The sequence below is a fragment of the Sitodiplosis mosellana genome, unplaced genomic scaffold (genome assembly GCF_009176505.1).
Source record: "Sitodiplosis mosellana isolate CC-2019 unplaced genomic scaffold, AAFC_SMos_1.0 Smas_scaffold_6191, whole genome shotgun sequence".
Classification (NCBI taxonomy): Eukaryota; Metazoa; Arthropoda; class Insecta; order Diptera; family Cecidomyiidae; genus Sitodiplosis; species Sitodiplosis mosellana.
Genome location: NW_022601432.1, coordinates 1774482 through 1801209, shown reverse-complemented (window position 1 = coordinate 1801209; position 26728 = coordinate 1774482). Strand labels below are relative to the sequence as shown.

Below are 26728 nucleotides of genomic sequence, written 5' to 3'. Positions count from 1 at the left end.
TTGTGATTTAGCCTTCCCTCCATCACACACACACACAGATACATACATGGTCTGGCGACACATATTCGCCCAAACACACACTCTCCCGATCAGATTTTGAAAAGTGCCGCTTTTTGCTTGCTTTGGCCTCATATAATCCCGTTCAAGCGTTGGAATTTTATAAAATCTATGGAACTGCATGCGCCCGAGCATCAAATGCAAATACGCATATCCAAATACAGTGCAATTGGCTTAACCTGCATGAAGTACAACATTAAACTTAATAAATGTATTCAGAGTTTGAAAAAGCCTATACAAGCACTTGGCTCTTACTACTACTGCTGCTACTGCTGCTACTTGCTACGTCCCTCACCCAGTGCCACACGCACTGCACTATACTCCAGCTAAACGAGATAGCATATCGATTTCAATGAATTTAATTTAAACGACCATGATATTCATGTACCAACATGCCCATACCATATTCAACTGGCAAAATGTGATGTGCATTTTCCGTTGCATCGCCTCAAATCCGGCTAAATTGTTTAACATATTTCGGTGTAGTTGGATCGTCGTCATCCAAAAGATGTGCATGAATATTACAAGGCATACAGCCTACATTGTAGATTAAGTAGAAAAATATTTGCCATACATTTTTTTCCCATCTCTTCGCCTGTCTCTATCCATTTGGTACAGTTCGTTGAAGCAAACTTTGTCTATTGCACACAGACTCTGTGCTGCTGTTGCTATAGCTTCAAAATTCGGGGATATTCCTGCTATAGAAATGCTGAGCAAAACGCGTTGAACGGGATCAGTTGTAACAAGGAAACAATTTTCGGAAATGAAAATTCGTTGGAAAATGTTACGTTGGTTTGCCGAGGGTGGTGGTGATGCTTTGTACATCATTTCGCTTCAATGTAAATATTTTAATTTTTAACCTGCAAAGTTAAGCCACGAAACGTTGGTTTTTCATCAACAATGCATTCATTCATTCTGCTTCTCGTGTATGTGTGGCGAATATAATACTGTACATATGATGATGAAGAACATACCAAGAAAGGCAAGCGAACACACACACACACACACACACACTACACAGTACAAGTTCCAATGTGTAATTGTTTCATGAATATCAATTTAATGGACACATTGGATCGTCATCGATATTTGAATTGTAATTAATGTAATCTGGCCGAGAGCGTCACCTGGTTTTCAAGAGAAGAAACACTTTCAACATCCACTCGATCGGCTTACCATCAATGTTGTTTCTCTCCATCTCTTTCGATACACTCGAGTTAAGGGTTGCACACACAAACATACACAGTATTTCGAGCACCCAAAAACAAATTACTTGAAATAAGTGCATTCGATTATCGCAAAAGATAGTCCAAAAATGGAATAGACGAATGGCAGACTGGAATAATTGAAATTGCATTGAAATGCCTGTCGAAATTTTCCAATTGATAATGTGAATAGGAAATGCATTTATGCGATTGCCACTCGAACTTTTTTTATACCGTCATCAATTAGCACCTTTTTTCCACACGCACAAACTACACACACCGGCTATCATTTAGTCTAAACGAAGTATTGTTGAAGTGACAACTGGTGCAATTTTGTTACGTGACACATGAGGCCAATGTTTTTGTTTTTCTTTCACTTTAAAAATTGAACCACAATATAGCCATACCCATAGAATATTACACCGATAAAATTCCATTATTTGCTGCGAGTTATTTGACTGGGTATGTGTGTTGCTCATTCACAACGTTCTTTTTTGCTTCTCTTCGTCATCTTCTGCTGTTTCACACCAGACTCATCGAAAAATGTGTTACAAGCGAAAGCATTCAATGGGCATACTATATCACACCAAACATTGCGATTTATGTCTAATTTAATTTCGGTTTGAAGCATCTTCAGTTGTATATGGCTATGATTTTTTTCTTCCTGCGTTTCATTTCGTTCTGCCAGTAATAAACAACCAATATTAATCGTGAGCGCATCTTGTACACATGAATACAAATAGAAATAAATTAAAGATATACAAATGAAAAACTCGAAATCTACGCAATTCGAGGGGTGAAGAAGAAGAAGAAGAGGAGAAAAAAACAACAATACACACACTTACACATAGCCACTTAGCAAAGAAAATGTGACTAAAGTTGTTAATGTTCCCCGGCTCTCGGTTTGCATCTGTGAAAATGCCAAACGTCGGCACATGTTTACTATACATGCACATCCGAATTTGGCTCCATTTTCAGCTATATCATAAAAGTTATTATATTCTATTTTGGCCCCGTGCAGCTGGGTTTTTATTTCACTGCTACTTCCACTGGTGCTTCTGCCACTGGTGCTACTGTTCTGCTGAGTGCGTATGTGTTTGATTTAATTTCGCTTGGTACACAGATCCAGTGTGCGCAATGAATAGAAAGATAATACGAATGGCTTGTACATATTTTATGAGTTAAAATACCTCGACCAACCATCATTTTTGGCAAAACACAAATATGCTTTGCGTAGTTTTACTTCTTTTTATAAAAGGAAAGAGAAAAAGAAATGCAAACGATGCCACTATCAACGCTGTGCGCTTATGTCAATGCTAATAAATTTTTCAATATAGAATTTTTCACGCTAAACTATGTGTAATTATTGAGCTTTTTCAAACAAGAAGCACTTTAGAAATATCCATATCAACATCTATCCGCATGATGAAAAGCTGACGTTAAACGCTTTAATGAGTGAGAGAGGGAAAGAGAGTGAGTGAGGGCAAGTTGAAACGATGACTTTTACTGCATCAATAATTTTCCAGTTTTTGCTAGTAAAAACCCACCCAATGACGTACAACACACACACACACGATATAACCCGAAAAATCTATCAAGTATTTACACGAAGTGAAATTTCCATCTACTTAACGTTGATTGCAGCAGCTTTGTTCGTTTCACATTATTCAATCGGTGTAGAGACAAGAGACGACGCGTTTGCCATGTGTTGTGTACTTATCATTAGATTTAACCTGGTTTGTGGAAATATTCCCATTTTCACATTCATCGGTGTATATATACATGTGTGTATGTACTGAGGGCCAGGCACATCAGCTCATTTCGTTTGCCCGGTTGGCTGGTTGGTTCGTTGGTTGACTGTGTTTGGTTAGTATTCGTGTGTATGCAGCGTGCACACACACACACACATGGACCATTTTCGGCAACAAAATCGACAATGATTTATCCTTTATCCAGGAGTTCATCTTTTCTTTGTCCCACTCTATCGCAACTGATATTAATGTTTTTGTGTAAACATCTAATAATTCGTGGTTTGCTGTGGAATTTCAAGAGAGCAAAAACCAAAGTATCCACGCGAACATTGTGTGTGTGTGCGATGCGATAGGAGACCAGATGAATGCGAAATTTTTCGCTTTAACTTTGTGCCATTCGTTTGAAACGAAATAAGGCACTACACATACATTTTACCCATTTTGGTGATGTTGGATCGTTCTTTTTTTTCTTTCTCATTTTGCATTCTCGGTACTTTGTTTAGATTTTGGGTTTGTAGAGCACGAGGTGTGATGAGACAAACGTGAGTACATAAGCGCTGAGCCATACCCGTTACGCATTTTCATGTTTCACAATTGAACATGCACAGTGGGACACGGGGACGCGAGCACAAACACAAACACACTCGGTGTGTGTGTGTGTGTGTATGCGAGAGAGTAAGCGAGTGATAGAGAGCACGAAATGCAAATAAACTCCAACGAATGGGAAATAGTAACAATTAGAAAGTGAACCGTAGCATAAGCAACAATGAGTTACTGACTACCAAAGCAAATTTTCAGCAAACCGATAGAGAAAATGCTCATGAATATTCATTATGCATGGTGTTTTTCTTCCTTCTCTCTCACTCTCGGCTACCAAAGCCTCATTCGAACAACGAAATCTACCCATGGGAGCCATTTTGATGTGAAAACCACCATTGCTTGGGTGTTTTGGTAGTAGCCGCGCGCGCCACTTACATCGCTTGAGCTTCACCTTTTCAAATCAGCTTTGTTTTTCCTTTGCCCAACCACATTCCATACCGTATACATTTCACGTATGAATGCCTAACGCCTCTGAGAGTTTCGCATGCACAGTGTCTTCGAGCGTATAAGCAAGCGATTTAGATTGAATGAAAAGGAGATAGACAACACATAGAGAGAGTGAGGCTGTGAGTACGACAGTCGAAAGTTCTTAGCAACTGACAATAAGTCTTTTATTACTCTCGAATTTGCCTAAACAATGACGCCAAGATGGAGAAAAGTTTCGCAACTTTGTTGTACCATTACTTCGATTTTGATTTAAGAAGCTTATTGGATGGACAGTAGGATGAGGATGGTGACGATAATCTTAAGCCTTGAGTTGAGAATTTGTTGGTCGATTCTGGCACTGCTGTTGCTTGCTGCAGCTCCTGTTGCCACCGTTGATGCTCTTAGATTATAATTTTCATTACAAGCTTCCCTTTTTTTTCTCTCTCTCTCTCTCTCTCAAGCGAACTACATGACAACTGGGAAAACACACAGGCAAATAACATAAATAAAACCAAGACTTCAAAATTAAGCGGAAAATGCCAGTTGATGATCGCAACCATCCTTTGCATATCTTGCTATCACCATTCTGGTGGTGTTGCTGTTGCTGTTATTGTTGTTTTTGTTGTTCTTTTCTCCTTCACTGGCTTCACTCTAGCTCTAACTTTTTTCCTGTTGTATTCCCTCGGAATATTGTTTTGGTTAATTCATGGCGAACTTTCCGCTTTTCGCTTGTATTTTTCTGTGTTCGATGAATGTTTAGCAACGTTTAAATTATTGCATACGCACTTGTTTCCCTTCGCTGTTTGGTTTGGTTTCTTGGAAATACCAACTTGAATTTTCGGCTTTCGGCTCGCACTCTTTCGTTCCCTTTCTGGGTAGAAAGAGCAAAAAAAACACATTCTCCGTACGATACTTTTCTCCGGTTTTTATTTTGTTTAAAGAAAAGTTTTGACACGACAAAAGTGTTGTTTATCATCATTTAGTAGGTTTCATACACAGTTTTTTTCCCTCTCATTCGGTACATCCGTGTTGTCATTTTTGCGTTGTACGCGCACAATTCTCTATGTATTTTCAGTTTCGAGCTTCATGTTTCGCCTCGCTTTTTTTGCTATTCCATCTACATTCAATGGTTTTGTTCCGTTGTTGGTGGTGGTGGCGGTTTTTGTTGTTGTTCCACGATTTTGTCAGTGTGCCTGTTCCAGAATTCCACATACACACACAAAGACACATCGCAACCGAAAATATATGTTTATTCTTAACAAACAAAGTAAACTGCAAGAAGAAACACACAAAATTTCAACCGCCTCAATCTTGATGGCAAAAGACAGAAAGAGAGACAGAAAGAGAGAGAGAGAGAGAGAGAGAGAGAGAGAGAGAGAGAGAGAGAGAGAGAGGGAAAGTGAAAGCAAGCGAGCAAGAGAAACGCGGGAATAAAAATTTTTTCGGTGGGCCACAATTACAGAGGACAGTTTATTGGAGCCCAAACTAAAATACGATCGAAAAAGACAGACAAACAAACAAATCTGTGTGTTTATTGGAATGTTTGTCCTCGTTGTGCAGTGAATGACGCGAAAGGCATTGTAGCAGAAACAGTAACGCACGTTAAATCGAGCGGAGACAATATTTTGCTCATTCACCACTTTGCCTTTTAACCGTTTGCTGCTACTGCTGCTTTTTGTTGTTCTTGTTGCTGTTGTGATGTTGTTGTTGTCCTTTTAACGAAGTTTCTGTTTCCGATGCTGGGGATGTATATTCTCTCTCTCTCTGCATGTGTATGTATACTGTCGCCTTTTTCGCACGGTGGTTCCCTCGTTCGAAACTTCTCATGCACGGCACTGGCCATTTATCTTGAATCGGCAAAGTTTTAGTATCATTTTTGGCAGATTGTGCTAATCTTAATCGATATCTTGCCCTTGATTTGTGTCGCTTTCATTATGCTTTTTATTTCAGTTTTGGCTTTGCTTTGGTTGTATGTGTGTTTGAGTGTGTATGCCACGTGATGGCCAAATACGAAACAACATTCCCGACACGACAAAATGTACACCATGAACTCTCAACACAAATAGCCATAACAGAACCAATAAAAGCTCATTCAATATTTTTTGTTCTTCGTTTCGATAAGTTTTTTTTTTCGGCCCTGTTGTCAGCCCACCACAAAATTAGCATTAGCAAATGAGACATGATAAGAAATCCGATTTCGAAAGGGTGAACAAATCACTATTTACATACACAATTTGTTTGCCTTTTTGTGTGTGTGTCGGTCGGTTTTGCCCATTGAAAAGGGTTTTGTATTGTTTCACCATCAAGCAAGGATTAAATGTAAAGACGGGGCAAAAGTTCCATTTTGTTTTTATGCAAAATCTCTGTGGATGATAGTGATAAATTTAGATTGTTGATTTCAATTATACAGCATATAGTGTCGTTTTTGCTCCGCGCCATGAACAATGTATGTCAAAACATCACTGATGCATACATGGTTGGCGGTAAAAAAAAACGAGATAAATCAAACGAAAATCAAAGTAACGCCACATGAGTCATGCATACTTTTACGACAATCATATATCAAATGCATTTTAATTTTAAAAACAAGCGAAAGCTTGTGCAAGAGTTTATTCGTTTTTTTTTAACAAACCACTTTTTTCCCTATCTTTTGCAGCAATGATTGTCGCGCAAACAAGTGCGGCACAGCAACAAAAATTCAAAGTAACGCCACATGATTTACAAGTGCTGGAAGGTTCGGAGGCAGTTCTTCGCTGTGAAGTATCAAATTTAGCTGGACAGGTGCAATGGACAAAGGACGGTTTTGCATTAGGTAAGTGCTTCAAGCTCTCATTCATTTCATACTCAAATGTCGCATCATATTTACGTATAGAATGATGGTGATTTTAAGCTTTTGCCCTTGTAACGCAAACCATGAGGCCTAACTGCATTGCCTCAGCCGCACAGTGTGTGTACAATTTGTCAAAGTCAGCGCTCAAGCGTGCGTTTATTGTGCCAAAAGCATAAAATCTGCGCGTGTTTTATTTGCTTTTTTTCCTCTTCTATGCGTCGAAAAAAAAAATTCAGCAAAGGCCACGATAGTTAACACATTTCTCATTCCTCCAAGGTATACACTCGTTTTCATCAGAACGCTACATGTTTATTTTTCTGTTCATGCCGCGTGCACGCGCGTCCAATAGCACTTTTTAAATGCCATTGTAAAGTTGTTAATAAATTATTTTTCAGCACAATAACCGGGCGCAAAATTTCGTTATCGCCACCATTGGACGATGTCATTTGGGTTTTTAGTTAAGTTGATTGCTGCTTAAAAAGCCGATCAGCTTTAATTCAATAGAATATAGCAATATCAATATAATCAAAGCAAGAGATAGATCCGGACAGCCGATGATCACATTGATAAATTGTAATGGATTTTTCAAATTGAACATGTGTTTATTGTGCGCTTGACGGGTTTTATTTTCATTCTAGTTGCTTTTTCGTCCAATCGCAAAAATTGCTTTAGGTTCGTGTCAATCTAATGGAGGAAGTTGGGTCAAAAATAATTTGTCACACACACACACAATCTAACGGTCAACGGAAAAAAATGGTCAACAATTTCCACATTCTTTGTTGTTAGTACAGCTGCGTCTGGTACAGCGTTGGCTGATTCGTTTCAATTGACTTTGTTCGAGAATCGCGTGCATTGCATTCAATGGACACGTCGTCTATTTTAACAACCATTTAATGAATTTCCATCATTTACAATATCGAATCCAATTACCGATATAAAACGATTAAATGTTTTAATGAAGGCATACAATATGCAAAACTCCGAATCAAAGCTTTTGTTATCGGTAAACGTCTCTCTCTCTCTCTCTCTCTCTCTCTCTCTCTCTCTCTCCCTCTCTCTCCCCATCTGTGTCTGTGTGTGTGTGTCTCAATGGATCGTCGAGCGGTTGTCATTACAATGGTTTTTCGGAAAATTCCATTTTGAGCATTCATTCTATAGCCATCGCTTTAATATAACGTGTCAAAATTAAATCCAATTTTAAGCCCTATTATGCATGTCATGAAGTTTGAAATATGATAAACCACCATTGCGATTGCACAACAACACCATAACCAAGCATCAGCCATCCAGAGAGAGAGAGAGAGAGAGACAAACAAACACACACACACACAGACACACAGAGAGTAGAGATAATAGAGAGATCCGACAACAAGTTCATAAAGCCTTTTGGAAAAAAAGAGCACCGAACAGAACCAGAGAGATTGGAAGAGAAAAAAAAAATATAACAGCAACTTTTAAAGTGCGTGCTTATCGTTGCAATTGAAGCTTCTATAAATATGAATATCGTATTCGCGAGACCGCAACACTTCAGCGAGAATCGTGCTGTTTTCGCAAAATAGTTGAAGAGCCGTGGCTTTGGCTTCATGAGGATCATTACCATTCTTTTTCCATTTAGTTTTGAGTTGAATCGAGAATACGAGAGAAGAGTACGGGTGTGTGTGTGTTTATCCGTATTATTTTATAAAGCATTTGCTGCTCTTCTATGCTTTTACTGTTTTGTGGTTGCTAATTGGCATTCCTTTTTCGCATCGCGCATAAATTGGTTAGCGGTTTTCATGCAGTCATAGGTTAAAATTCCGGGGGAAAGGTAACGAAATTCCATACAAAACTAAATCCAATCAACATCGTACGGCTGTTGTCGTTCATTACGAACACTTCCAGTTAGGCACATCAGCTCGATGTTTAGTTTTATTTGCATTTTCCATCGATTCGGAATGCGTTCATTGCGTGCCACCATTTTGCTATTGCCGCCGTTCGGTATTTAGCGAATTTTGACAATGTGTGCGATACAATTTCAATGTGTTTATGGGGCGATATATGTTGTTGCCCATCATTTTTATTGCATGTAACCAAGTGTGCAACGCAGCACCATACCACAGCTCCAAAATTTATGCAAAACTCTCAATACATTCGTATTTGATCTCGGCTGACCAACAATTTTTCAATACATTCAAAACATGCAATAAAACATTTGCATTGGAATTTAGCGATTTTTTCGCTCCAAATTTCTTTCTTTTTTTGCTCTTTCCATCTGTTTCTATAATAAAGAGGCTTTTGCTCGTCTACACATTTTGATATGGATCTCGTTTTTTTTTTTTTGAAATGCAAATCATGCCATTGAATTTTTTCACCCATGCAAATGATATCATTGAACGTGTTTTCTTTTGAATAGATAACACAAAAAAACTCGCTTCAATCAAAGGAGAAAGAACAAAAAAAAAAATCTTTTCCAAAAAAAAGAGGAAAACTGAAAGCATTGCATTTGGGGTGGGCACGCAATTTTTATGCAAGATTACTCAAATGACCATGAAATCATCTCACGAAAACAGCCACACAAACGGTTCGTCCTACATTCAGTTCAATTTATTTGTGCAAAATTGCCCACATTTCATGACGCGCGCGCGCGCGCACGGGTTGTTCCACATGAATTCCGTCTGCTTTTGTTTACCTTTCATGATACATATATTTGTGTCTCAAATTTCATTTAGGCACTGGCGTTTTTTTTTTGCTGCTATTGCTGCTGCTGTTGTAGTTGCGATTAACCTCGACATTGGCTTTGTATTGGCTCAAAAGGTCCATTGAACGCGTGCGCACACGCCATCGGATTTTCAAAGATGAACGATTTTAATGCATTCTTGCTTCGTTTCATATGATAATTCACTTTTTATGTGGCAAACGAGCATTGAATAGTAAAATAGGTGAAGAAAATCCGATTTGCTGAAAGCAAACCAAAAAGAACGCAGAAAACCCAGAAATAAAGCAAAGAAGAAAAAAAAATTGAAACACCAATGACACAGAAGAAAATTTCCATTGAAATGTTTTATTCAAGTTGAAAATTTCTTGTACGCTTTTGGGGATATGAAAGAAAATTAATTTAGATAATTTTCCAACAAGTGAAAAAGGGGTGTACGTCTAATAAAATGATTTTGTCTATTGTTGCATAAATGACACGACCGCTGATGCAGACACACAGTATTAACGACCGAACCGACACAAAAATAACACCATAACACACAAAGATAAAACAAGAACAAAAAAAAAAGAAGAAAACAACAACACCAGCAGTAACAACCAATTCAAATGACTTTGTCGCGGCAAGTGCAGGATTTTTTTTTTTCGTTCTTCGTTATTTCGTGAGCCTTTCTCGATGAAACGCACAAGAAAACGGCATCATAAAAAACGGTTAACAATGGTAATGGATAATTTATTCGCTTCAGCTTCTCTTGATCCGATCATACTTGTACATTCATAACGTGAAGCGTGAAAACTCGTTTGTAAAATACTTCGTGACGAAGTTGTTAGTCGTCGTTTCTTCATCATAATTTCTCGCTTGCTCTCCATCTCTATTTCACGCCATACATATGGTCGTCTACTCTCTGGTGAGCTAGCGAGCCTCTACGCGCTCGCCGCTTTTCAAAATCATACACGAAATGCCCACTAAATTTTCCACTCGTTAGCAGAGCAAAGACAGGGCAATGCAAGCGATGGAAATGAAAGAAACAAGACAAGGAGGGTGTCTACCAATAAAAAATGGCAATCCATAGATCTAGCAGCCGAACATTGGACTAATTAAAATTTATTTCAAATTATGTTATATTGGGAATTTTTAATGTATACTACATCGCATATTCTGCTGCGATAACGAAAAGTTTTTTTTTCGTCTTTAATTTTCGTTTTGATTAAAGGCATGTTCCGAACTTGCAGTCCCTGATGCTGGACGAAATGAAGATAGCGAAAAGCACGAAAAGAAGAAAATAAATATTAAAATAACAAAACCATCTATTTAAATTGTTTTTGAGTATGCAAAGCCGTGCGCTGCTGAAGTGTATGTGTAAGCGTATAAAAATATATTTTTGCGAATATGTCTGTGTCTAAGAGCGTTCTCTCGTTCAGGGAAATGGTGCAAACTGACTTTAGTTTAGAAGAAGAAGAAAAAAAAGTACCACTTTATTTGAAATTGCCTTTACATCAAGAGCAATATGGTTTTTTTCTCTTCTTTTTCTGCTGCTGGTGCTTGGTTCGTGGCTAGTGGATGCCAGTATAAGATTGATGTTGAGACGCATGTATATGTGTGGTTATTGCCACCGTTATTATTATTATACGTGCCATACATCGCATATTGCCTCTCAGACAGCTTTCACACGACCAAACACTTGTTTTCTCTAAGGATGTTTTTTTTCTTCTTGCTTTGTCGTCGTCGTCGTCGTCGTCATACTTCACGTTAATATTCATTTGCGATGCCTTTTCGGTTACGCATAAACATTATTTATTCATAAAAATGAAAATTGTTTGATGGAACAGCGACGATGACGACGACGACGACGAAGAAAGGAATGAAGAGGAAGAAAGGCGATGCAAGAGTGAGTGAAAAAAAAACCACTAAACTCATCAAATGAAGACGAGACCACAGAGAGTATGAGCCAAAGATATGAAAAGTTCAACATCTTACTTAATATTAGACGTTTTGTTGCTCGGATGAGCTTTTGTAACAATATTCTGGTGGCTTGACAACGGATTGCAGCGAAATATAGAGAGAGAGAGAGAGAGAGAAACACGCTCGAACACAGATAATTTGGTGTCTTGTCAGACAGCTTCGACAAAGAAGGTGCGAAAAATGTATGCATTGAAAACCTACTCAAATTATTCAAGTATACGTGTGTGTGTTTGTGCCATATTTGAACTTGCAACTAATATTAACAGACACTCTTGACAGCGTTTCAAAAGAGGCGGAAAAAAAAAGAAATCACTTTTGCGTCGCATATTCCGGCTAGTGTTCTGTTTTCTCCACGCATTCAATGTTTGTTTTTATTCCAAGATGATGGTGAATTTTTTTCGCGCACTTTCTCTCTCCCTCTCTATCTATCTACCTATCTCTCGCTCATCCTCGTTCATCCGTTCGCTTGTCAACCAATCGTATCGCTTCGCAGAGCTAATCTTCTTTTAAACCTACCAAAAACTGAGCAACATTCATACAAGCCATTTTAGATGGCGATTACTCTGGATTTTAGTTGTTTGCGTGGATTAATGCATGCACATTGCTGACAAGCAAAAGCCTCTCAAACCACTCACTTGCCCTCCCCCACATCCCTATGTCATTATCAGTGCTAAAATGGTACTCGAACATCATTCGCTCCTATAAAATGCATTGGCGATAAGTCATAAAAAGCAAAACGAAACGAAGAGTCGAAAAAAAAGACGAACATATATTGAGTGTGTACAACATGTCATCTTTTATGTAGTTGTAAGGAAGTTGAAGCACCGAAATAAGTAAATACGTAAAACTTTGGGATCTCTTTAGTATATTGTACATGCTGTATTTCATCCAGAATCACAGTTCTTCTCTCATTTTTTTTCTCTGATTTCTTTATTTTTGCCTGCCTCTCTCAATCTTACACAAACTTATGAAAGCCGAGATAAATAATCGAGACAACGATGTGATGAACGTTGAACACACATAGAAAAGTAAACGCAAGGCAAACAATGTGATAATACCACCTGAAATTTGTTATCACGTAATTGTCAATCTATTGCATCTACCAGGAAATCTGAAACTAGTAAGAACAAGGGTTGGAGCAAATTTCGTGCTCGTTGTTCGATCCATTGTGTATTCTCTGATTAAAGATGTACGAACTTTGCCTGAAATGTGAAACATTGTTTGTTTTTCTTTTCGATTTTCGGAGGGTTCGGGTTGCGGAGATGGAATAAACACATGCAAAATTTAAGACATTCATCCGATTTTGCAAGCGAAGAACGCGACGATGCATTTTCATTTTCCATAATCAAAGTTTCCCCCATTTTTATGGGTTTTTGAGGTGTTTTTATAGCATAATTTCCGTATTTCCAGCATCCCGCTTCCCACAAAACGCTGTATCCACTGTTCCGGCTGCGTCGATTCAATTTAATTCGCATAAAATTATCAAAGTTGGGTCATAATAATAAAAAGCCGAAAAATGTTCGACAGGCGAGCGCTCGAACGATTGAAAAGGAGATAGGGTGAAAGAATTTTTCCCAGTAGGAAGGAGCCAGTACATTGTGCATTTTAATTCCATTTGATTGGCATGGTGGAGCTCAGCACAGCTCGGGCTGTGTTTTTATTGATGTGCATCCATTTGACCTCTTTCGCCCGTTTTGCTCGAAAAAAATACAACTCTCAGCCAACTGATTCGCGATACTCCATAAACTGGTTTTATGCGAAACAATTCATTTTTCTTCATTGTTCGATATATGTGTGTGTGCATGTCTGTGTGCAGAAAAGATGGGAGAATATATTAAGTTTTATGTTGTATTAAACCCGCGCTAGGTTCGATGTATGTATGTGTGTGTGTGTGCGTATATTTCGTGTGTTGCTATTTCTGTCTTTGTCTAGCCCATAATATGGGCCACTTAAAAACAACTCGAATAGCAGCAATAGCGACGAATGCGAGAAGCAGTGAACACACAAACACGGAATCTAACCAACAGCCGATTTTAGGCCATAAAAACCGCCCCAAAAATAATAACATAACCACGTCCAATGCGTTTTCCACGTTCGATTTGGCGCTTGAACTCTGCATTTTTCTCGCTACTTCTTGCCATAACACGGCCATGATCAAGACCATTTCAAGTACTTTTCTGTTCGATTCACTCCTCGTTCCCCTGCTACTGCCACACACACACATTGTACATTGCAAACAGAATACGCAGCATTCGCATATGCTATAGTTTGCGATGAACAAATGTACCAAAGATGGTGTATTGTGTCAGTGATAGTGTTGTGGAACAACATTGAATGACTTAAAAGAGCGAACAGAAAGAAAAAAAAGAAACCAAACCAGCCAAGCACCGACATATTCGCATCAATGAGAAGAGGGTAATAAAGTTTCTTGCACAGCTATATATATGCTTTGGATAATGCCATCTCGAAGTCTCAGTGTCTTTGGCCAAGGGAGAAAATCCCGAAGTGATCTACTCACACATCGTGAGCCTCAAAATGAGCATGTAACAGTGAACCAAAGAACAACGGCAAGCCTAAGAGGAAAGAAAAAAAGAGACAAAAAATGCGAGCGTATCAACGATAAACGCACAGCATGCCGAAAGCAGTAAATAGAATGTGTAGTAAAACGGTGAAGGTTCAAAAAAAATTTACTCCAATTTCGTTAAGTAAAGAAAAGCCTTTTCAATCTTGAATTCGGCCATAAATTCAAATTATTTTCCAATATTATCTGTTATGCTCTGGTTATATAGGAGGGATTATCTGATCAAATTTATTTATTTTTATGTTATTTAGTCTTTCTCTCTCTCTCTCTCTCTCTCTCTTCTCAATGTGTTCGGCTTTCTCTCTGCGTTGTGCGTGCGCGCGCGTGTGTGTCATGCTGTCTTTTTCGATTTTTCCGCAGTATCTTGTCTTTCATTTTGGAATATCCCTTCTGCGCTTCTCTCGCCTCTCACTACTCCATCCATTTCAAAAGTGATTCAAAATTTGGTTCCGCGTATTTCGTATGCTTGATGGTATACCGTCTGGTTTGCTTTGGGGCGGTTGTGCTGCTGTTTACCGATGAACAATAAAAAAAACTGGTTGATTTTTCCCATCGTTTTTCTTCTGCACACCCCCGCCTCTTCTCTCTTTTTTTTCTCCCATCTTCGCACACCATTTTTTATTGTGGAAAATATGTTAAGTTCCGTCATAGAATTTATTTTTTTCTCTTCTTCTTCTTTCGTTCGGAACGAGAGCAGATTTTCATTGAAAATTGGTTTTTACAGCACACGCACGCTAAGACCTCGCCCCAGTTATCCATAGCGCGCACACCGTGCGCACATGCACACAGGATTTCTTTTAAATTGACACCATCATCATTCAATTTTAGTGATTTCTTTCAGTGGACTTTTTTCTTCCTTTATCTATAGCTTTGCCAGCAATGATTTTCAGTGTCATTGAAGCATTCAAGCGGCTGCTTTCTCCCACACTCTCCCTTCCTTTTGACTTTTCTCTTGGTACTTTAACCTTGGTTCAACCTAGCGCAATACACACACACACACACACACACACCCAGCATCATTCATGTGCAAAAAAAGGTGAATACACATCGAGTGCGGCGATATTTTGGCTCTTACTGTCGTCATTGAAGGACGGCAAAGTCAACTAAAAGATCCAAAGATAAACACAATAATAACTATTCCGATAGAAACGAGGAGTAGCATATAAAATCCAGAGAAAATCAATGCAAGCCACGCGCAGTACATACACTCGTCATATTTTCATCGTCGTTGTCGTCGGTGGTGGTGGGAAAAAAAATCATCATCATCATAAAAAAAAAATAAAATGAGAAGAGTATGGTACATACAAAAAGCCGGAAATATCTACGAATGGCACACGGAATGGCAGCGTAACCATTTTCTTCCTGCTTTTGGCCCCGAAATATTTTGTTTGTTCTTCTTGCACAATGAATGCGAATGTGTGGTGCTCCTTTATTGTGTTATTCTACCGTGCGTCAAACATGTCAACGACGATATTGTTAACCGAAGATGAAGACGAAAAAAAGAGACGAGGAACAACCGAATCAAAGTTAAAGCACAAATCTGACCATTATGAAAACCTTGGATCCTTTTGCCAACAAACATACGTTTTCGGATGGCTGTGCATCTCAGCGTTTCGTATGCAGCGAATATATTCCAGCATATCGACGACGCAAGTCACTGTATAAGTAGCGTGCTGTAGCGTCATAATACATAAGACCCTCGCGTCACACGATAAACGCAAGCACAATAAGTGCATGCGCTAATCTAAATAAAGCAGTCGTAATTAGACGATAAGACTGAACAGATGTGTCTCATTTAAATACTTAACGCAGCAGGCCATCTGAGTGTCTCTGATCTCAGATGGCCCACCAGAAAAGGAACATACCTGTTCAGTGCGTTGATGTGCACAGCTACATCGACTTCACACAAACAGAGAGTTTTACACACAAACAGAGAGCGCAGAGTTCAAATGTAGCTGTGCACATCAACGTACGCCACTTATACAGTGACTTGCGTCGTCGATATGCTGGGATATATCCGCTGCATACGAAATGCTGAGATGCTGAGCCATTCGAAAACTTATGTTTGTTGGCCAACGATGGCAACATCGTTTTGTATATTGAAAGTAACAGCGGTTGAACAATGACATGAATAGATTCGGAACGATGGCTTCGGCACTTTTATTTATTATTTTATTCTTCGTCGTCGAATATTGTAAAGACTGTTGTACCGTCCAACAACTAAAAGTCGGTCGATTCGTCGATTGTTGTGATACTTTTTTCGCCTTTCTATTTTCAATGACGGTTTTTTTTTATGTTCACGTCGTCGTCAACTTTTCTATTTAGCTCGTGAATTACTGCTTCAATTGCCATTGTCGCTCTGTTGTGCACGATCACCATCAGTGAAGGAGATAGAAATAGCGCCTGTTTTATGCAATCATGTGCTTTTTCATCGTTCTACCGCAGAAAAAAAAAGTTAGCAGTAATTTGGTTAAAACTATATTGAATTCATATGGGGAATTATTGTAATGCGATGTGTGCAGCATTTCCGTCATATTTTCCCTTCTATACGTATTCATAAATTTCGTCCACAAACAACTGTCAATCCGTGGTCGAATTCTAAACTAGTTCTCACAAATTGTTCATGTGTAATGTGATAAATTTCTGAATCATTTTCATTGTTCTCGAAAAAATGTGACAACGTTCCAAATTTGTGAAAAACGGATTCCATCAAAAATGAATGAATTTTGTGTGAAAAGTTTCCACTTGCTATTTTAGTTGACGGAAACACATCTTACTTCTTATTTGTACGTAACAAACTTCTTTAAAAATTGTTGCATAACATTTTGTTTTAGATTTGAATAGTACGCGCATTTCCTATTTTCGATTTCGAAATAAAGAAACGTCAAACGCATTCGATGTTGCATGAACATTTACATCGCATTCATCGAAAAAAAAAATAGCGCGATCGAATTTGTATGCGAACGTTCAAAAACAAGAGCTGTCAAACATTCACTTGTCGCTTGGTTTTGTGCGCCAGCGATGTCGCGAATAAACAATGCGCCAGCGATGTCGCGAATAAACAATGCGCCAAAGGAAATAATGGTTGACTTTATGTTTTCAACCAATGGAAAAGATTTGAAAGAAATATTGTGGACATACCTAAAAGAAACACAAACCAATTGAAATTGTAAATGTTTAATCATAATATTAGTCTTGATCAATGTCACTTGATTTTAATTCGAACTCACATTTGATACTCGCCCGTTGCATAGAAGTTTAATACGGATAGGACTTGAATGTGGAGCAATCCAAACCAATATTTTGCGCAAGTGGACGAATTTCCTCAATTAATTGGTGCGCAAGCAATTTCGGTATACAGTATAACCGACAAAACCTACGATTTTCCAAACAAAATTCATTCGTTCATCACATTCATCGAAATTTAAAAAAAGACGAATACTAAAATCAATCGTGTAAAAATTTTCACTTACCTACAAATTGTCGGAAAGTTCGAATGACATCTCGTAGGTATTTCCTAATAATACGCATACGATTTCTTTGTTGCGAATATTCCAATGGAATTATCCAAGCCATTTCTCGTGTGTAGTAATGCTCAAATATTTTGGACTGTAAAAAAATTTGACGGAATATTTCTGTCAAAAGAGATCGTTGCTGAATGGCGGATATTAAATTTAGCTGAGTTGTATCGATTCAATTCAGCGTGAGTAATATACGTATTCATGAGTTGTTACAAGAAAAGTGAATCACAATGTGATAGCACAATGTGGATTTACAAATCGGTTTTTTTCGCCTCTCACAAATTTTTGAGGAAAACAATGAAAGTTATTGTTTAGTTTCCACTTTCCACATGAAAAATTGTGATATCACATGGTCGATGTGATATCACATTGTCAAAAAAATGTGGAAGCTGTTTTAGAATTCGACCACCGGTAGCAACATCATAAAGATAAAATCTCTCATATATGTGCAAACTGCGTTACGAAAGTGATTTCGACCGGAGATTCAGCATTGGGTGAGATAAAATGAGCAGCTCTCGAATATTGTTTGCCGACACATTCAGCAAACTGAAAATTTGAGTATTTTCAGTTTCGAATCACGAAAAACCGGAAAATTCTATTGTTTCCGCATGCTCGATCCGTATGCGAATACATGAACTTATTAATTAAACAATACGTTTGAGTAAAACTCAAATGTAGAAAAGAGGGATAGAAAAAGAGGAAGAGATAGAGAAGGGGAGCGAGGGAGTAAGTGTTCTCTCTTTAATACTACTCGGGATATCATTTTCGAGAGAATATTTTCAATTGATTTACTTTGGAATTTTGGTCATGCATTAAAGTCGATCGGACTCATGGTTTTCCATAAGACCCAAAGCCACATTGTATTCGGATTTACTTGACACAGATAAAAAAAAAACTTCCGAGATCAAAAGAGTGGTAGAGAAGAGAATATCATGTAAATAGCTGGCAACGATTCGAAATGCATACTTGAGTTGGATTCAATTGAATTCATGTGGAGTAAACAATGTGCCTTTTGAAAATGTCCACTCCTAACGCCCAGTGTGTGTGTGTGTGGATGTGTATGCAGTAGAGAAAACCATCATCTGCATTTCACTCGGTACGGGCGGCAATGAGGAGATAAGACAATCGAAAATTTCATCAGTACTAGCAATTTGACCACAAAATTTCCGATTTTCGGAATTTCCGAACATAATTAAACAAACAAAATGTCATTATCTCAATTGTATTGAGGACGGAGATAATGTTGTGAATTGTCTCAAAGGTTCTCTAACATTTTGCTTGATTGTTTTCGAAAGAAACCGCATGAAACACTATGGCATTCAATACGTGCACCATACGTATGTCAAAATGGAAATTTCAAGTTGTCTCTTATCGACCGACCACTTCTCTTTCTCTCTATCACAATAACAGCAGAGGAAATTCGAATTTAATGTGAATTTCTTAACTTGAAATATATCGAAACGCATGAAATGTGAATTGTGTAGTCACAAAATCGAAGTAAATAATATTATTCTTTGTCTTCGTTCCATTTTGGCTTTATGAGCTCACTCTCTCTCTCTCTCTCACCATCGCTGTCGTTCGTTCTTTCGCCTCCCGACCAAACTATATTCAATCGTTGCGACTGAAATTGTCGCATTTTCGATTTGACCGAATATTTGCTCGGTCGGTCGGTCGGTCGGTCGGTTCGGTTGATGGAGATATTGAATGTTCATTGCGAACAAGCGCACACGCATCCCAATGCTTTCTCTCGCTCCTTCAGTGTCTATATAATTTTATTATATGTTTTTGCCAGATCCTGAAGAACTTTTGGCTCTTTTTAAATGGTTTTTATGATGTCAGAATGCTTCTATGTGGAAACATTAGCGGCATATGAATTCATGTCATCGAATTGCTTGTCTGTATATGTGTTTTGTGTGTATGTGTATGTGTATGTTAGACATAGGGTACGCTATTGTTGAAGTTTGGCCATTGCAAATTTATATATACGTGTGTTAGTGTGTATGCGTGTATTGAATTGCACCAATTTTCATTTCGTCGAACTCAGCACAAATTTTTCTTTCTCTCTTCCTCTCTCTCTCTCTCTCTCTCTCTCTCTCTCGCGTTTATTTCTTCCTCTTTTGTTCGACTGTTTTTCTGCGTTTTCCTTCGAATATGATAGTTTCGATTGTATTGTTGCTGGTCTTAGACTTTTCACTTTTGCAAATGGAATTGCTGCAACCGTGAATTTCTCGAATGTGCTGCTCCCCCCTACATCTCATTCTCTCATTTGCTCTTGAGTGCTTTTTCAATGTGGAATTGTGCTCCGAATATCATTCAAGCACCATTTTCATTTTACTTCCAGCAAAATAATATATTTCGTTCGGTATCCAACATATCATATGAACTTAAGAACTGTACTTTATTTTTGTTTATTAAGTCAAGAGGTATTTTAGCCTTCGCATCAACGCAGATATGATTATTGGTTTCTCCTCATACGCAACCAATTAAATCATTCTAAAAATTCAGATTTTGCTCTCAAACTCGAAATTAGTTTCGTCTTCGTGAAATTAAATGCTTGCTGTTTTTTTTCCCTTCATGTATTAGGTGAAGTACAGATTACTTTCAAATTCAAATAAACTGAAACTTATATCACTGTTGTGTGTGCATTGTGCAAGTGTTTGCAACTTATTTGACACGACTACGCACTAATAAAATCAATTTATTTCAAACTGAGAAGGAATAAGCGATTTTTCGGTATGAAAAAGTGCACGATCTATGGGGTAATTACAGTAATGCAAAACGGAAATTGTGAAAAGCAACGTGGAACATTCAATTCGCATGGCAACCGAAATTACGATGTTATCAATTCAAAAACAAATACACTTAGCACTGTGAAAAAGGGATTTTTTTTCGCGAATATTTGCAGATCCCCTGCAACCTTCACACTGCTATTTACCACATGATCTTCTGGAAAACAGTTTTTTTTTTGCAATCATTGATAATCTTTTCATGATTTCTGCCATTCTCGGGAATGTGTTTAAGATGGATATGACTTCAAAAGAGATTTATTCGATTTATTTTTCGGTATTTTTCTACGGATTTTAATTATGCCATGTTTTTGACATCAGATAAAGTGGATTTAGCTTTGGGAGTTCGCTGTTTATTTATCTGGCAAACAATTTAAAAATGATGGAATGATGTGTTGCAATTTTAACGAGAAATGAAGAAAAAAAAAATAGAACGTTTGGCCTGGATTTGTTCGCAAATGTACGTAGTAGCAAACGCTTAAAATGGCAACCAACATGACATGGTCATCAACATAAAATTGTAGCATTGATTCGATTAACTAATGATTTTAAATTCTATTTTATTTCGGTTGTTTTTGCAGGCTTTTCGGCTGTAATACCCGGCTTTCCGAGATACTCTGTGCTGGGTGACCGTTCGCAGGGCGTATACAATTTGCGTATATCAAATGCGTCACTGGAAGATGATGCCGAATATCAGTGTCAAGTTGGACCAGCCAAATTTAATTCAGCCATTCGCGCCAATGCTAAATTAACTGTGATATGTAAGTACACTCTGTCGCTCTCTGTCGACAGTTTTATTTCATTCATAATTCAATTACATAATTATCAACTTTTTGGGCTGTTTTGGTACGCGCGCCAAACTCGATTGTATGCAACTCGACACTAAATTGGCGCACTATGACAAATTTGCATTTAGCTTTTCAGTTCGTTTAAACAACAACGAGAACATGGGAAACGACAGAAGAAACACCGAGAAAAAAACACGAAGAGAATGTTTCGTCGTTTTGTCTTGGTTCGGGCTTTTTTTTTGCATGGTGTTTTGCATTTGGGGAAGCCATTGGACCATGTGGCTCTACTCCGTCGCTCTGACTCTGGAACCCATTGCAAACCGGTTTTCGGGTGATGCAAAGTTTTAGCGTATTGAAGTTTGCTTGCATTCGCTTGTTACGTTCATTGCGCGTACAATACACACCAACGTCAACGTTTGTCGGCGAACACCAGCAGCACCAGCAGCAACGGCATCAGCAGTACAGAAGAGAGAGAAAAAAAACGCTCTTAGTAGAATTTCACTTTGATTGTATGTACGAAATACTTTGGGGTATGTTTTCATCTCATCCCCATTGCTCACGCTTGGATCAAATTGTGCACAAGTTGTTTCTCGCGATATGGCAACACACAACTCGAATGCAGAAAATGCGAAAATTCCAGATAAATGAAATATGAAACAAGACACACACATATATACACATAGCAGCAGCAGCAGCAGAAGAACAAAACGAAAGTAGGAAGAAGGGAAAAAAATTACATGGAATGATGAAGTTTTCAGCCATATTTGCATTTAAGCAACGCGTTCAGTTGGTGTGCAACTCAAGCACTTATGTTTCGCATTTACCGGTGTTCCGGTGTTTTTTTTTCCATTGCAACATCGTTCGACGCCAAACTATTTTCACTTTGAAGAATATTTCACTCATTCGCTCCTTTTCTCTGCCGCTAGTTTCGGTAGCTTGGCATATTTCTGCGTTGCATTTCTTTTTGTGCTGCACCTCGACCCAAAAATCATTCATTACTTTTGTCAAAGCCCAAACGGTTCATACTGTATGTGTGTGTGTTTGTGTATTTTTTGTTTTTTTTAAAGCATCGCTTGAAGTGGCATTACCACTGCGGCAATGTTCATACATTCCTTAAATGCTAAACAAATAGCAAGATGCAAAAAATTCAAACAACAGCAAAAAATATACACACAGACAAAAACAAACTGCAACAACATCAAGGGAAACAAAAAGAAGTACAAAAATGCATCCAGCAAATATTACTGTGTTCGAAATAGCGCAACGTGATCATCCACTGGGTTTATATATGCATGCGTTCAGATCAACGACAAAGGCAGTGTGGTGTCGGCAGTCAGCGAGAGCGAGGGGGTATGCAAAGAAATAAACTTGTATACGCATTCGATGCCGAAATGTTTAGCGTGTGCAACACAAAAACTCTATTAAATAATGTTACGAATTCATGGTTTTTCGCATGTTTTCTGTCTGTTCCTTTTCATTCATTCTGAACATTCACCAAATGAATTTCCGCATTTGTTTACATGGAAAAACATGGGCGCTGTGTATGTTCTCTTTTCTCTATCTCTATCCATTGCTTCGTCCCTCTCTCTCACTCGACACTGCATACTCTTATCCACATACACAACAAATTTCTGTAAATAAATTGAAACAGCTTTAACAACTCTCATTCTCAACCCTCCCTTCGGCGCACCTTAATTCATTCGCTCGCTCGCTTTTCTTCTCGAGAGTACCTGCACTCTCTGAACAAATGAAGAAAATAGATATATAAATACATATACACATTCGACACTTAACCCATTTCAGTGTCCTTGTCAATTTTAATATTATTTCATCTTTGTGTTTTATGTGTACCGTGTAAAGTTTCTAGCGCATCAGATTTTATTTTAAGTTTCATATGCTGGAAAAATTACAGTTTGATTCGGCAGAAGAAAGAAAAAAAACGGAAGCAAACAAACAAAACCGAGAGTCTAATTTCACTGGAACAAAAAAGCAAATATTTTGATGAACGGAGCTCCTGTCGTCACTTTGCTAAATTGAACCAATTCAAAATCTTTGGTTCAAGCAAAAGCTTGACGCTTTTTCTTTTTCTCGAGCTGTGAAAAATGCAGTTTATTTTCATATTAAAAGTTGATTTCAAAGTTTTCCAACACAGATAAACTTTTCTCCGTCATTCCACCCAAAAATGCTTAATATTTTTCCAAGATGAGCTGCAAACACCCATTCTTACTCTCATCCGACAGAAGGAAAAAAAAACAAACGAAACAATAACAACAACAACAAACGTTAAGAGTACTTGTTCCCATTTTCGCATGAAGAATACAAGTAGCTGGCGACAGTGAATAAGATCAAGACAGAGATTCCAGCATCTTTCACATTTACGACGCAACGAAAGAGAGAAAGAGAAAAATTAAATATTATTCTATGTAAGCGTTTGAACATAAATCATACAAGAACACGATGTGTGCGGTGTTTCTCTCTCACTCTCTCTCTCTCTCTCCCTCGGTGTTTTATATATTATTCAGAGGAAGCGCGATACTTTTCAATTTTATATTGCCTGATAAATTACTATCAAGGTGGTCGTGTACAAGACTCACACACACACACGTTCCCTGTCTCTCTGCCGCAGCACACAACTATCACTGTCTTTTTCCCTCCATCTCTTTATCTTGTTTGGTTCTTGGCGTAAAATAGAGGATGGGAACGGTGAACAAAGTACACTTTCCTGTTCGAATAGTAAGACAAAATCTTGGCACACACTTGCATACGAAATTTTATGCACCAAACACTAAAGGCAGCAATGGATACTAACGTACTAGGCGGTATGCAAGATGAGTTATACCCTTGAAGTACACGCTTGTAATAATGGCCCTGTGGATAAGATGAATGTAATCCTTCACCGCTGAAAAGCCAAAGACAATGCTCCAAATTATAAATGTTATTAAATTAAATATTTGCATCGAAGAAATGAAAGTTGCACACATACACACGGGCCCGCATACTATTCCGATCACGAAGGGCTATTAATGTGATTGCGTTGGCACGTCAGTGTGCATGTATCGTGAGCATGCATTGCAGAAAGCTCATGTTTCATTCGATTGTTGGCATTGGCAAAAAGTGAGAATACAATTTGTGCGTTTGGCAAAACGTTTGTCTGTGGTCTTCATCTGTAATATACCAACGTTTGAACCTACAAATATCTCTCTGTCAGTTGGTTTTTACACCGAATTGCATATGGTACAATTGGAAATTCGAAAAATTTAATAAAGAGAGCTGATTCTTACTTTGCAATTGCTGCTGGTTTTGCTCTCCGTTTGATATACATACACATTTAGTCGCACAAAAATGATAAGGCAATGCCACAAAAAAAAACTCCACCGAATCAAGAAGAAGCACAAGACCAGAATGAACGAAAAAAGAAAAATTAAAAGAAATATTTATATGTAAATGTTCTTGGTATATAATTGCAAATTATAAATTCCATTCTCGTATGCAACGTCTGCTCTTTTGGCGCTTGTCTCAGTGGAGGCGAGAGTGCCTCGACTCTTTCGGCTATGAAAACTGGCTTTAATAGTCATTTGCAAAGTAATAAATTGTCAACGTTTTGTGCAAAAGCCCACAAGTAAAAGCGTACACATCATTGTTTCGCCCCTTCAATGTAACACTGAGCTAAAGAGGGCGAACGAGCAAAACCAAAAGACGAAGAGTATGTGCACGTCTGTACATACAGCTGAAGAATGCTGAATTTGAATTCATGCACACAGTTAGTACTATGTTCGCATTTTCGTAGAAAAAAAAGAGAGAGAAAATCCATTTTCACATGAAAATCGCTTACGCTCGTCGTAAGACCAACATACACAGATATATCCACATTTCCTATTCGATCGTTCAATTCGAATGGAAAATTTGTACTTTGTTTCAGAACCACTGCATTTATATTAGTTACCTTTTTGGTTGCAACGCACTCGAAAAAATGAAACCAAAAGTCAACGATTTTTCACTCATTTTTTCGTTCTACTCTCGGTTCGATGGAGTTGTGTACACTGGCATGTGGTTATGTACAACGCCATCGTCGTCGTTGTCGTCATGTTTTCCGGTTTGACCGTAATCTACAACATAATTGAGATTCCTTTTGTTATTCCTCTGCCATTCTCTTGATTGGCTTCCTTAACTCGAATTAACTCAAAGTAATTGGTTTGATTGCATCATTTCACTAATATAATTTACGATGGAACAGCCAGAGAAAGTACCTCAATCGTGAAAATATCCTCGATGCCATTCAAGCGTGCTGTGCACACATACCCCAATAAAACGGTAAAAATTCCTCAACAATGTAACGGAGCACAAGTGCCGTGTATCCGTACGCGCATATGAAGAAAATGGGATGCTTTCATACATTTCAATCAGGAAGTGTGTTGCATACATTTCACAAGCCATGTAATAAAATTTATGAATTACCATAAAACAGAGCGAAGAAGAAGAAGAAGAAGGAAAAAAAAATCATTTAAATGACTTTTGTTGAGCTCAACTTACACTCGTTTGCCATCATCTCCTTTATGCCTGTCATTAGGGTTAATAAAACTTTGTTGGCTGTGTTGTTTTCGGCATACATGAATTGAATTAAGATCAAAGGAATCGAACTATGCACACACAAACACATAAATGCATGCACATTGCACATACACAAAATGAGTGCACTTTTCTCTAGCATTTTGCTTAGTTCTTGCACAGCTAAAAGAAAAAAAGAAAAACCAAATTCTTCATCGCATTTTGTAACGTACATTCTACGTTTCTATACATACTAACCAGAATAAAAAAATGCTTTAACATCGATGAAAAACCAACACCCGACAGAAAGCAAAAGCTACGCTTACCAAAGGAGGAGCATGAATGCAATGAGTGAGCAAGTTAATGAGTGAGAGAGAAAACGCACGAAAAACTAAATGAATGATAGAAATTCTGTATATTTCATCGCTACAACAAGTATGCACGATGATTTTGTAAGGATTGTAGCGAACGATGAGTGTAACGTTCAAAAAGTGCATAGAAAACAAACTGGCTGGAAATAAAAATAATAATAGTAAAATAGTTGAAAGTACTCGCGTCTATGGCACGGTTGCCTGGTAATTCAGATGAGCGTATGCATTTCGTGTGTTGCACACGAAGCATCGAACCCACACACATACACACCAACAGAAAGAGAGAGAGAGAGAAGCGAATAGAAAGCAGCCCCAAACCCAGCAGAAAAACCACATAGCAAATGAAATATTTCACGATTCTATTTAATTCTCCCTTTCTTTCCGTTCTGATGCTCCATTCCCGTATCGTCGTCGTCGTCGTCGTCTTTTGCTGCACGCTCAATTTTTCCGTTTTTCAAATTCGCAAATGGGTTCGCATGAAAGATCGTATATTTTCTTTACGTTCGGTTAAGATTTATGGTTTTCCACTGTTCAACACACAGAGATGCATGCGCTCCATCTCTCTCTCTCTCTCTCTCTCTCTCTCTCTCTCTCTCTCTCTCTCTCTCTCTCT

At 38.1% G+C, this 26728-nt stretch overlaps 1 protein-coding gene across 5 annotated transcripts in view; it reads left to right on the top strand.

Annotated features, from left to right (window-relative positions):
• LOC129576675 (nephrin) overlaps nt 1–26728 on the top strand; it is a 395651-nt gene that overhangs the window by 267726 nt on the left and 101197 nt on the right. For all 5 annotated transcript variants that reach the window (XM_055462090.1, XM_055462086.1, XM_055462091.1 and 2 more), the window contains 2 exons: nt 6696–6851; nt 20993–21172. In XM_055462090.1, the coding sequence (XP_055318065.1) occupies nt 6696–6851; nt 20993–21172 (336 nt within the window). The remainder of the gene's footprint in view (nt 1–6695; nt 6852–20992; nt 21173–26728) is intronic.